Below are 12,744 nucleotides of genomic sequence, written 5' to 3'. Positions count from 1 at the left end.
TAGACTTTGATGAGAAAATGATCAAGCTTGAGGGAGCCTGAGGAAAGCATCTAACTTAGCCTCCTTGCATATACAAGAACAAGTAAATTTGGAATTGATCAGTGCTTCCTTCCTCTTGGTGACCTATTAAGATGTTTACTGCTTTTTTTTTTTTTTTTTGAGATGGAGTTTCTCCCTATTGCCCAGGTTAGAGTACAATGGCGCGATCTCAGCTTGCTACAACCTCCACCTCCTGGGTTTAAGTGATTCTTCTGCCTCAGTCTCCTGAGTATCTGAGATTACAGGCGCGCACCACCACGCCCAGTTAATTTTTTGTATCTTTAGTAGAGACGGGGTTTCACCATGTTGGCCAGGCTGGTCTCAAACTCCTGACCTTATGATCTGCCTGCCTCGGCCTCCCAAAGTGCTGGGATTACAGGCATGAGCCACTGCGCCCCACCTATTGCTTTTTTTTCACCTAAACCCATTGATTTTCACCTAAACCCATTTAGTTGGCATGGGATCTTATTTCCAAAATTAGCCATAACACTTTTTTTTTTTTTTTTAAAGATGTTTTCAGGGAAGATAATATAGAAACACAGAGTACTCTAATTTCTTCCCCTCGGCACATAAAGGTATAGACCTATAGAACGTTGCTCAAAATTGAAATAAATATGATGTAAAATGATCAATGAATTCAGTATTATTGTTTTGAGAGGGATAATATCCAGGGTTGTTAAACAGTAATCATAAAAGTCATCTGTGTTTCTTCTTTATGCATTTCTTTTATATTCTGAGGCTATTTCTATTGCCTTCTTTCATTACCACTTGACTCAATTTTGAGGACGGAATAAATTAATCCCAGAACTTTTATAATGTATGGATGAAAAGGGACAAGAGGCTAATGTCCCAACATTAAGCAATAAATAAGTTTGTATATGTGAAAGTGTTTTCTACAACAGATAGAATATTCATTTGCAAAATAGTCTAAGGAGTTGCCTGCTGTTCACTGTTTAGTATAAATCAAAATGCAAATAAATCTCACTTTCAGTTGTGGACATTTTAAGTAAGATGATCATGAAAGATACAATTACAAAAATCAGTGGTTTAGTCACACTGCACATAGTTGTTTTCAGGTTCTATAATTTTTATTGAAGTTCACCTAAACCCATTTAGTTGACATGGGATCTTGTTTCCAAAATTAGCCATAACACATCTCATTGCTGCCTTCCCTCAGAGGAACAAGAAAGTTCTATTGTTATTGATTTTGGTCACAAGTGGACTGCTTCCTTGTATAACTTCTCTTTGGAAAGTTTGAAGTAATCAAGATAACTAATCTCTGCTTTCAGGGAGACAATCCAGTCAGCAGAAAATACTGTATTTCTCCTGGCAGCTCCTCCTTCCGCTTGGTGTTTCCTTTCTTCAGTCGATATGAGTGAAAAACAAACTCCAGACCCAAAAAAGTTTCCACTTTTGTGTGTGCGTATTAAGCTCCTCTTAGTAGAGCGGGAGAGATGTGGCCCTGGAATTCTGCTGGTGAAAAGAGTGTTTTCTTGTAACAGGGATCTGAGCTGCTCTTCTATGTTAAGATGTTTAGAAGGAGAATGATTCCTCCTCCCAATCCCAAATCACACTGTTACTGTTTTCATTGATTATAAAGATAATACACACTTGGCGTAATGAATGTAAACAGTAAATGTCAAGTAGAATATGATGCCCCCACAGTTGGTGTTCTCATTCAATGACGGTGTGTTTTGTTGACATAAACAGGATGGTACTTGCCCACTGTTCTAAACCTGCTTTTTTTGTGTGTAGATTATTTTCTATGTCAGTGTCTGTGGTTCTGTCTGCAGCATTTTTTTTTTTTCTCTCTCTCTCTCTCTCTTTTTTTTTTTTTTGATATAGAGTCTTGCTCTGTTGCCCAAGCTGGAGTGCAGTGGTGCAGTCTTGCCCACTGCAACCTCCGCCTTCTGGGTTCAAGCCATCCTCCCACCTCAGCCTCCCCAGTAGCTGGTATTACAAGTGCGTATCACCATGCCTGGCTAATTTTTGTATTTCTTGTAGAGATGGGGTTTTGCTATGTTGCCCAGGCTAGGCAACACTTTTTGTTAATTGACAAGTAAAAATTGTATACATTTATGGTATACAACATAATGTTTTGATATGCATACATTGTGGAATGACTAAATCAAGCTAATTAACGTGTGTTACCTTACATTATTTTTTTGTGGTGAAAACACTTCAAATCTACTCTCAGCATTTTCAAGTATGTAATAGATTGTTATTAACTAGTCACCATGATGTAGACTAGATCTCTTGAACTTGTTCCTGCTGTCTAACAGAAATTTGTGTTCTTTAACCAACATCCCCCCAAGTCTCCCTACCCACCAGCCTCTAGCAACCACCATATTACTGTCTGTTTCTATGAGTTCAGCGTTTTCAGATCCCACATATATGAGTGAAATCATGCAGTATTTGTCTCTCCATGCCTGGCTAATTCACATAATGTTCTTCAGGTTCATCCATGTTGTCACAAATGATAGGATCTCTTTTAAGACTGAATAGTCTAGTGTGTGTTACTGAGTGCCTCGTATGTGCCAGGCACTGTGGTAGGTACTCGGGTGTCTCATTCAGAAAACAACAAAAATACTTGTCTTCATAACGCTTACAGTTGATCCACAAAAGGTTTTTGAGTACTCAGTCTATATAAATGCATATGGATTTATAAGTTGTATGTATATTATTCTATGCTGTTATATCATAAGATATGTTCAACTAGGAATAGAAAGAATAAGAAGGATAAAAATGTAAATAATTTCTGAGGTAGTCTTCCCGTATGCCACCTTGGAGGCCACTGTTCTGCATGATTTTCTTGTCTTAGATAATCATCTGTAAAGGTTCTTCTAGTATTGCAACTGAGCTTTTATTTATTATTATTGTTGTTATATTTTGAGGCAGAGTCTTGCTATGTTGCCCAGGCTGGAGTGTGGTGGCGCGATCTCAGCTCACTGTAACCTCTAGCTCCCGGGTTCAGGCTATTCTGCCTCAGTCTCCCAAGTAGCTCGGACTATAGGTGCATGCCACCACGCCTGGCTAATTTTTATATGTTTAGTAGAGATGAGGTTTCACCATGTTGACCAAACTGGTCTCGAACCCCTGACCTCAAGTGATCCGCTTGTCTTGGCCTCCCAAAGCTTTTAAATAGCTATCAAATAGATAGTCCTTCTATTTTGATATCTGTTCTAAATCTGTTTATTTTATTAAAAAAGGATCCCCCGGTTTTTTTTTTTTTTTTTTGCTATCTATAGGCTTTTTTCCTATACTGTTTGAGTTTGTTAATTTACTTTGTACAGCTGACCTTCTGTATCCACTGGTTCCACATCCATGGATTCAACCAACTGTGAATCAAATATATTCGGGAAAAACTACTAAAAAATAACAATACTGTTCAGGCATGGTGGCTCATGCCTGTAATCCCAGCACTTTGGGAGTCTGAGGCAGGCGGATCGCTTAAAGTCAGGAGTTCGAGACCAGCTTGGCCAACATGGCGAAGCCCCGACTCTACTAAAAATATAAAAATTAGCTGGGTATGGTGGCAGGTGCCTGTAGTCCCAATCACTCGGGAGGCTGAGGCAGGAGAATCTCTTGAACCTGGGAGGTGGAGGTTGCAGTGAGCTGAGATTGCGCCACTGCATTCCAGCCTGGGTGAAAGAGTGAGAATCTGTTTCAAATAATATAATAACAACACAATAATACGAATAAAAATTTCAGTATAACAACTATTTACGTAGTATGTACATTGCATTAGGCGTAATAGGTAAAGATGATTTCAAGTATATGGGAGGATGTATATATGTGCAAATACTATGCCATTTTATATAAAGGTCTTGAACGCACATGGATTTTGGTATCCATCGTGGTTCTAGAACTGGTGCCCTTGGATACTGAGGGATGATTATACTCATTTAGCAAACATTAATTAAGTTCTACTCTGTGCCAGTTAGGTGCTGGGAAATTGACCAAGTTAGAGTTCCTGCCCTCCAATGAGACAGGTAGCAAATCAGTGGTTATAGCCCGGAGTGTTATGGAAATGCAGTCTACAAGGAGAGAAAGGAGGAAGCATTGTTTGGCGGGAAGGAAGGCAACTCTCAGGCATGTGACCTCGTTGCCTCTTTTCTGTTTTGGGACTTAATGGACTTATAGGTTTCTCCAATGGGTCCTTTTTTTTCTCCATGGTATTTTCTTTTCTTTTGGAAAATATAAAATTCCAACCCGCTGATTTAAGAATATCAAACCTGTATAGATTATCACATTAAGGATTGTTTATGTTAACATGGTCATGTTTGTATTTTTAAACCTAGATCTCAGGGTTGGAAGGACTCTGTGTAGGACAGAACTGAAGCACAAATAATTATGTAGCTCCTGCTGTTAGAAGGAAGCAAAGTCATCTTTCAGAGGTGTGCGTCTGTTCTACATTCACTTAAGAAATATTAAAAAATATCTCCTATGTGGAAAAGGCATTCAATTCTGAAACACAATTCTCCCACAGGCTTTTTTTTCTTGGATAGAGATATTTCACTCAGTGTTTTTATAATGACAATAGTTGCTGCTGGTACTTATATAATTTTTCTATGTAGTCACATTGATATATATATAGTGATGTATTTTTTAAATTTATTTTTTCATTGACAGATAATTGTACATATTCATGGGCTCCATAGTGATGCTTTGATACATATAATGTATAGTGATCAGATCAGGGTAATTAGCATATTTGTCATCTTAAACATTTATCATTTCTTAGTATTGGGAAATTTAATATCTTCCTGCTTGCTGTTTGAACTATATAATAATTGTTAGCTATGGCCATCTTACAGTGGTATAGAACACTGGAACTTATTCCTCCTATCTAAGTGTGATTTTATATCCTTTAGCAAATCTCTCCCTGTCCTTCCTTTCTCTCTAGCCTTTCCAGCCTCTAGTATCCTCTATTCTACTTGATCACATGGGTTTTTAATTAGGGAATTCTGAAGGATATGATGAATAATGCTATTAAGAGCAAATTCAGGAATGAAAAATTCAGTTGTTGTTTTTTCTTTCTTTTTTAGGGCAAGTTAAAGTCTTCAGAGCCCTGTACACGTTTGAACCCAGAACTGTAAGTGTTCAGTTTTTAACTTTTGAAATTGACAGAAAAACCTAAGATGATTTTGTTTAGACATTTCCTCTGGTGTGAATGGTCTGCATTTTCTTTGATAAACCTAGGTACTTCCCAGGAATGGATGTTGGGTGCAGAGCTGTGCAAGTTAAGTCCCGGCTGATTCGCATGTCTTCTGCATCTTGAGGTCATGTCTGTCTTGTAAAGCTTCTCCCCACATAGTGACACCACCTGCTTTCAAATTGACAAGTGACTTGCATATAAAGCATGGCGACCCTATCTTAGTCATCCTTCTGCTGAATCTCATACTAACCTTCCTTCATTCTCCTCTTGACCTTCTACCTCAAAATAGCTCATAATGGTACCCACTGCTAGCCTTCCAGAACAATTTTTTATTTCTCTGCAGTGTGCATTTTCATTGTTATAGTTTCTGGTATCCATCCATTTATCTGTGGTTTATTAAGCACCTATTATATGCCAGACACTGGTCCAGGCCTTGGTACTAGTGCAGGGACAACAGAAAGGATGCTCTCATAGAGCTTGCATCCAATGGAGAGAGACAGAGAGTAAGCAGACAAATGAATGTGACTGTCAAGGGCTAAGTACTCTGGAGAAAAATAAGGAGGGTAAGGGGCAAAGAAGTGAATGGAGAAAAGAGTGCTATCTTCAATAGCATGTTCAGAGATGGCCTTTCTATAAAGGTGGCATCGGGGGAGAGACTTGAAGGAAGTGAGGGCACAACAAGTATGAGTTAGTATGCACAACAAGTGCAGCATCCTTGGTGGATGCTAGAATAGAGAAAACAGGGAAGACAGCATGGCTTGGAAAGTTGCAAACACAGGAGAGGGTGGTGGGAGACTACTTCTAAGAGTCAGGGTGAACTGGAAGGGCAGAGCATTTAGGGCCTGTGGATCTCATTTCAAGTTTGCTCTGGGTAAGATTGGAGGTAAGTAGATGGTTTTGATACAGGAGTGACTAGATGGTGAAGCAGGGAGTTGAGACAGTTAGGAGGGAAAGGAAAGAAACTAAGAAGGTTTCTTGGGGAGAAGGGGTGTATGAGTCCGTTTTTACTCTGCTGATAAAGACATACCTGAGACTGGGTAATTTATAGAGAAAAAGAGGTTTAATGAACTCACAGTCATGGCGGAAGGCAAAGGCATGTCTTACATGGCAGCAGACAAGAGAGAATGAGAACCAAGTGAAAGGGGAAACCCCTTATAAAATCAACACATCTTGTGAGACTTATTCACTACCACGAGAACAGTATGGGGGAAACTGCTCCCATGATTCAATTATCTCCCACCAGGTCCGTCCCACAACACATGGGGATTATGGGACCTACAATTCAAGGTGAGATTTGGGTGTTGACACAGCAAAACCGTATCAAGGAGAAACCTGCTATCCTTGACTTTTCTTTCATATATGCTAGGGACCAGAGCTTTCTCTCTGTAGGCAGTCAGCTTGCTGCCAGCTTCATCTGAGTTTTTGCCAGACCCCACTGTCCCCAAAGTTAGAGGCAACTCAGAAGGTCACACAGAGCAAGTGACACTGAACATCAGTTCGCTGCCATCAGGCCAGGGCCTGACTTCAAATCCCAAACCTGTTGTTTACTTACTGCATGAATTTTCTTACCTCACAGCCATTGATTCCTCATGTGAAAATAGGGATACCATTCTGCAGTGGCACCATGCTGTGAGCATGGACTGGGGTGAATGTTGAAGGCCTGCCACATGGTGAGCACCAAAAAATGGTAGCCACTAATAGACTAACATGGGAGTGTGCATATTCAGACAGTTCTCCCAAGAGTTTGTCCACAAAATGTTTCTGGAACAAGAAAGGTGGGGTTTTTATTCTTCTCACCAAGGGATTCCACTGACAACTCTCTTGTGTTGGTGAGGGATTGGGAATGGGTAGTGTTAGTTTACTGAGCCTGCCATAACAAAGTTCTACAGACTGGGTGGCTTAACCAAAAGAAATTTATTTTCTCACAATTTCGGGAGCTAGAAGACAGAGATCAAAGTGTCTGCAGGGTTGGTTTCTTCTGATGCCTTGCTCTTTGGTTTCTAGATGTCGTACTTCTCTCCACATCTTCTCATGGTCTTTTCCTGTATGTCTGTGTTTTCATCTCCTCTTCTTATAAAGATGTGAGTCGTTGAATTAGGGCTCACCCTAAAGACCTCATTTTAACTTAATTAACTCTTTAAAGTCCTTATCTCCAAATACACTCATATTTGGAAGTACAGATGCTCTTCAACTTACGATGAACCCAATAAACTCATTGTAAGACAAAAAAATCTGTAAGTTAAAAATGCATTTAATACCCCGATAAGCCCATCGTAAAGTTGACACATTGTTAAGTTGGATCATCGTATGTCAGGGGCATCTGTACTGGGGGTTTGGACTCTAACGTAAGAATCTGAGGTAGGGAGAGGGCACAGAGAGCCCTTAACAGGGAAGTGTGAGGCCCAGGGCTGTCGTCTTTAAGCCTTGCTCACAGGGAGCGCTGTCATTTTATGCCTCAGCTTGTCCTTATCAGTTGTGTCCTGGTTGGTTGCATGACCCTAAGAGGGATAAGAGTGAGAGAGGTTAGGGGTGGGCAGGTGCCAGCCTGGGCCACTCAATGAATAGACCATTCTCTGCTGCCTCTGTGAATCTAGAATGGGACCTGCATTTACTTTGTTTTGAGGGTTGAGGTGACTCCTGACTCTATCTCCTCTCTTAGTATGCTTCGTTGTCCCCACCTTTGTCCTTTCTCACCAACCTCCTCCTTCCCCTTTGCTTCCTCATGACCTGGTTATGCCTTTCCTCACTTCCCACCTACAGACTTAGCTCCTCCATTCCGTCTGTAGTCTGAGCTAGATTGGCCTTCCTCAAAGGTGGCTTTGCTTCCACCTCCTGCTTTTATTTGACTAAAGGTGTCGTCCTCTATAGTCCAGCTCCTTTTCCAGCCCCGCTGTGCTCTGCTCCTTCCTGTTCTTGAACTATCCCATCTGGAGGTGACTCACAGCAGAACCTATCTCTCAACCCTTTCTAGACCCATGGCCCTGTCCCTTCCAAGCTCACCTTACATACTTCCTCTTCTGTAAAGACTTTTCTGACCACTCCAGCTGGAGGTGGACTGCCTCTCCCGCCTCTGAACTTCCACACTTGGTATTTCAGTCCTGCTCACAGGCACAGCATCTGAAGAAGCAGGGTAGCACCAGGTTCAGAGCCCGTACTAGGGTTCAGGACCAGCTCCACTTCTTGAGCAGCTGTGTGACCTTGAGGAAATTACCGAACCTCTCTGTCACAGTGTTCTCATCTGTATGGTGAGGATAATAATTGTCCCACCGGGTTTTAATGAGAATTAAATGAGATTAATTGCATAAAGCTGCTATTACTACTATTAAGGAGTACTTGTTACTATTGAAGGAATAGTGGTTGCTGTATTAGTAGACATTTAACATATTTTTGATGGGTTGTGTATTGATTTATTTACTTTCAATTCTACTCCAAAATGGAGTTTCTCTACTGCTTTTAAAAAAATCTTAGTTATGATTGAATATACAGGAGAATATACATTTAATTCATTAGGCTTTAAAAAATATTCAATATTTAAAATGTATTTTTAATATTTTTAGTCCCAAGGATTGTAGGTTGCAGTCAGTAATGACCACCTCAAGCCCTGTTGCCGCCATATTTCTCCCCTGTTCAGCTCCCTTCAATCCCGGTATGAAGTGGGTAGCATCTAGCAGGGCAGGCAGCCTCTAGCTCCCACAGGCCTTCCTGACTGGTAGAGTGCCATGCCATACCCATTGTTAAATTTTGAATATCATTCCAGAACTAGGTTCGTCTTACCTTCTTTTTCTGAATGAGAATTTCTGTTGGAAGCTGTTTGGTCTTTCTCCCCTCTGACCGGCAGCCATCTTCTCTGGAGGGATAGATACACCACAGCATATCCCAAGTTGACCTGGCCTCCTCGAAGTCACTGAGACCAGGCAATATTGAAAGGCTGAGGGACATTGCTGGCATGTGCAGCCCCCCCAGGCAGGCCTGGGTCCAGTTTTAAGCTCCTGTTCCCCCTCAGGAGATGGGGACAGCAATGCCCAACCCCAGTCTTGGGGATCCATTGAACCGGAAGAATGCTGGGTAGCTCCTGGTTCTTCCTGCCAACCCATTTCTCATCTGTCTGGCTTAAAGGCAAGGGTGTCTTCGCACCACCCAGCCCCATTTGGTTCTTTTTTCTCACCCAGCTCCTTTCAATAAAGTGTCAACCACAGACCTGGCTGGACTGATGAGGAGAGAACAGAATTTCCTGTGTGGTTGAGGCGCATTGATTTCCAAAGGGAAGCCAGCAGGACCCTGCTCTGTCATGTAAAGTTTGCTGGGCTGCACTAGGTTAACAGAGCCACGTGTAGAGGAAGGAGACTGGGAATCTAAGAGCTGAGGTAGGAGTCCAGCCCTGCCACTCACGCTGATTTGCAGAGATGCTTTAACTTCTCTAAGCCTGGTTGTGAAATAGAGATTGTATCCATGACCCAGCCAAGACTAGTGAGTTGTGAGGACTAAATGAGGTCAAGTATACTTTGCAAGTAAAATATGCTGCCATTGGTTTTGTTGTACTGCACTATAGGGGTGGGGGAGTTGGGAGTGCGTAGAGACAGATATTTTCCAAGGCGGCCAGCTTTTAATCTGGTCATGATACTATGATGGCCAATAATGACTGTGTGTGATGCCTTTTGTATGAGAGAAAGCATAGGTGGTGGGTAAGAGCAGGGACTCCGTAATCTGACTTAGAGTTCAAGTGCAGGTTCTACCATGTACCTGCTCTACTGCCTTGGACAGGTTTCTCATCTATAACATGATGATAAGAATAGCACCCGCTTCATATAGTGTTCTTGGTGAGGAGCAAATTAGTTAATATTTCTGAATGCCCAGACCACTACGTAGCACATAATATAGACTATAAAGTGTTAAATAAAAACATCTGTGGAGAATTTGTTTTCTCTTTTTATGAATTTTGGGGGCCTCAGACTAACAAATCTGAAAAATTTCAAAAGTATATCAGTTTTTCTAAACTTTTCATAAAGTATATTTGCATAAACCAACAAAAGTAATGCCTTGGGAATTATATGTTACCAAGAGTATATGGAATGGGAATGGGAATATATGTTACTAAGTGTGTACTCTTTGCTGTGACATCCCAGTGGACAATAGCTTTCTTATTCTGATACCCTGTTGTTCTTCAAGGAGAGAGGAAAGGAGGAATGTGGTTAAAAAACAAAGAACAAGCTGGAAATGGGGAAGTGCATACTTCATTATGTTACTATTTTCCCATTTCTGTTCCCTGACTATGATGCTGGGAATTTAAAAGTAGATGCTCGTCGAACAATTTACATCAGGTATCCTGCTAGTGGTTTCTTAATGGAAAATGTGAATATTACAGGTGAAATCTGTTTTTAAAACCATGAAATTACCGTGTTGTATGTACTGCCACCAACACTGCGAAGAATTTAGTAGACTACCTACTTAGCTAGATTAGGAAAACGTGTCCCTAGTTTCTTTAGAAGAAGATATTTTACGAGTAGTAGCATTCTGTGTCTGGGAGCTGTGGATTAAAAGAGAATAAACTGTCGACTGTAATTTCTCGGGATGAAAAAATGAGGTCACTTTTTGCCTGACTGAAATGGACTGCCTGTTCTCGTTGCCTCCGTGGAAAAACAAGTCTGACCTAATGGGCGGCTTGTGGCAGACACCACTATTGAACGGCAGCCATTAATTCAAAAACCGAAATAGCACTGAGAGGTATCGAAGCGACTGGTGCTCAGTGGTCTTTCTCAAATGATGCGCTTTCCCAAACCACAGAGGACAAGAATTACTTGAAAGACATTAAGAGTTTTAACTATTTTGGGCCTTATTACTTCTTTAAAAAAATTGAGGTAAAATTCACATAACATAAAATTCACCATTTAAAAATTTTTAATTTCTATGAGTACATAGTAGGAGTATATATTTATGAGGCATATGAGATGATTGGATACAGGCGTGCCATGTGGAATCATGACATCATGGAATATTAAGTATCCATCCCCTCAAGTGTTTGTCCTTTGTGTTACAGACAATCCAATTATACTCTTTCAGTTATTTTAAAATGTACGGTTATTATTGACTATAGTTATTCCATTGTGCTATCAAATAATAGGTCTTATTATTTCTTTCTAAATTTTTTTTGTACCCATTAACCATCCCAGTCTCCCCCCAGGTTTTCCCATTACCCTTCCCAGCCTCTGGTAGCCATACGTCTACTCTCTATGTCCATGAGTTCAATTGTTTTGATTTTCAGATCTCACAAATAAGTGAGAATATGCGATGTTTGTCTTTCTGTGACTGGCTTATTTCCAAATTAACCATTTTAAAGTGAGTCATTCAGTGGTGTTTAGTACATTTACAATTCATTACCTCTGTGTAGTTCTAAAACATTTTCATCATCCCATAGATTAACCCTGTACCCATTAAACAGTTACTCCCTATTCCCCCTGATTTATTGCTTGTTTTTATAAGAAAGAGTCATTACCATGATTGTGTGTGTCTGTGCGCTTTGTTTTTAAAAGCTATTTGTTTGGTACTTTTTCATAATGTGTTTTGTTTGTTTGTTTAAAGGGTGAGTGGTTTTATTAAATGGAAATTTAGGGAGATTTGACTTTTGTGATTTTTAGAAGGAGGGTAAAACTGTAGGGAAAGATGACTTCTTAACTTCTTGAAAGTACTGATTGAGGAGGATTTATTGTAAGACATAACTGAGTGAGATTAACTTTGGGAGATGTGCTCAGTAAGAATAGCCCAGGATGGCTCAAAGATGGGACAGACCTCTTCATGGCATTGAACTCTTTCAAGTTCCAGGAAATGAAAAGTTGCTCCAGGAAAATGTTGCTGTCCACATGTCCTATTTTCCTTATACTCTTCTTCTTCCTTCATTTTCCCCTCCCAGGCCTTAGCACCATCTAAAGGAGAGTCAGATGGTGTTAAAATTGCCAACAAAGGCCAACCTTAGTGTTGTGGGGGCGAGTGGTGGTGGTTGCTGAGTCCAGCTGGGAGGCTGTGGTAGGGAGAGAGCCATCTTTCTGGCCTCTCTGGGAGTGATCCGGTTTACATCAAAATAAATACTAGAGGAAATAGTTTCTTTACCTAATCACTTTCTATGTCTACCACATATTGGTAGTAATAGTGATCATTGATCATCAGAACATTGTAGAGACAGGTTTGAGAGAATATTAGTGGTTATTAATTTCTTTTTTCCCAAATTCAAGCAACAAAAATAAAAAGTAAAAACTTGTTTCAAATAATATCAAAATGTATGTCACAAGGTCTAGTACATATAACCAATTTTCCATAGTTTGTGCTATGTGTCAGACTAGTCTGTGCAAATCAAAGTGTAAAAGCAATATATGTTTCAGAAAGTTACCTTTTAAAGGACTTTAGCCATTTGGGGGCATCAGTAATCATCATTTACTAATTTTTATATTTGAATGCATAATGCATCTAAATATTTTCGTGTATTATGGTTGCTTAAAACATGTTGTGGCTGATAGTAGCCTTAATTTACATTCATGGAGAAATAGTTATAGTAAGAA

The 12,744-nt window shown here is 40.2% G+C and overlaps 1 protein-coding gene across 1 annotated transcript in view; it reads left to right on the top strand.

The window, feature by feature from the left end:
• OSTF1 (osteoclast stimulating factor 1) overlaps positions 1-12,744 on the top strand; it is a 56,735-nt gene that overhangs the window by 22,851 nt on the left and 21,140 nt on the right. Inside the window, exon 2 of the mRNA XM_007969525.3 lies at positions 5,088-5,134. Within this exon, the coding sequence (XP_007967716.1) occupies positions 5,088-5,134 (47 nt within the window). The remainder of the gene's footprint in view (positions 1-5,087; positions 5,135-12,744) is intronic.

This window comes from Chlorocebus sabaeus, chromosome 12, assembly GCF_047675955.1.
Source record: "Chlorocebus sabaeus isolate Y175 chromosome 12, mChlSab1.0.hap1, whole genome shotgun sequence".
In the NCBI taxonomy this organism is placed as follows: domain Eukaryota; kingdom Metazoa; phylum Chordata; class Mammalia; order Primates; family Cercopithecidae; genus Chlorocebus; species Chlorocebus sabaeus.
Note: the sequence above shows the minus strand (reverse complement) of the source record. Positions and strands in the feature narration are given on the sequence as shown.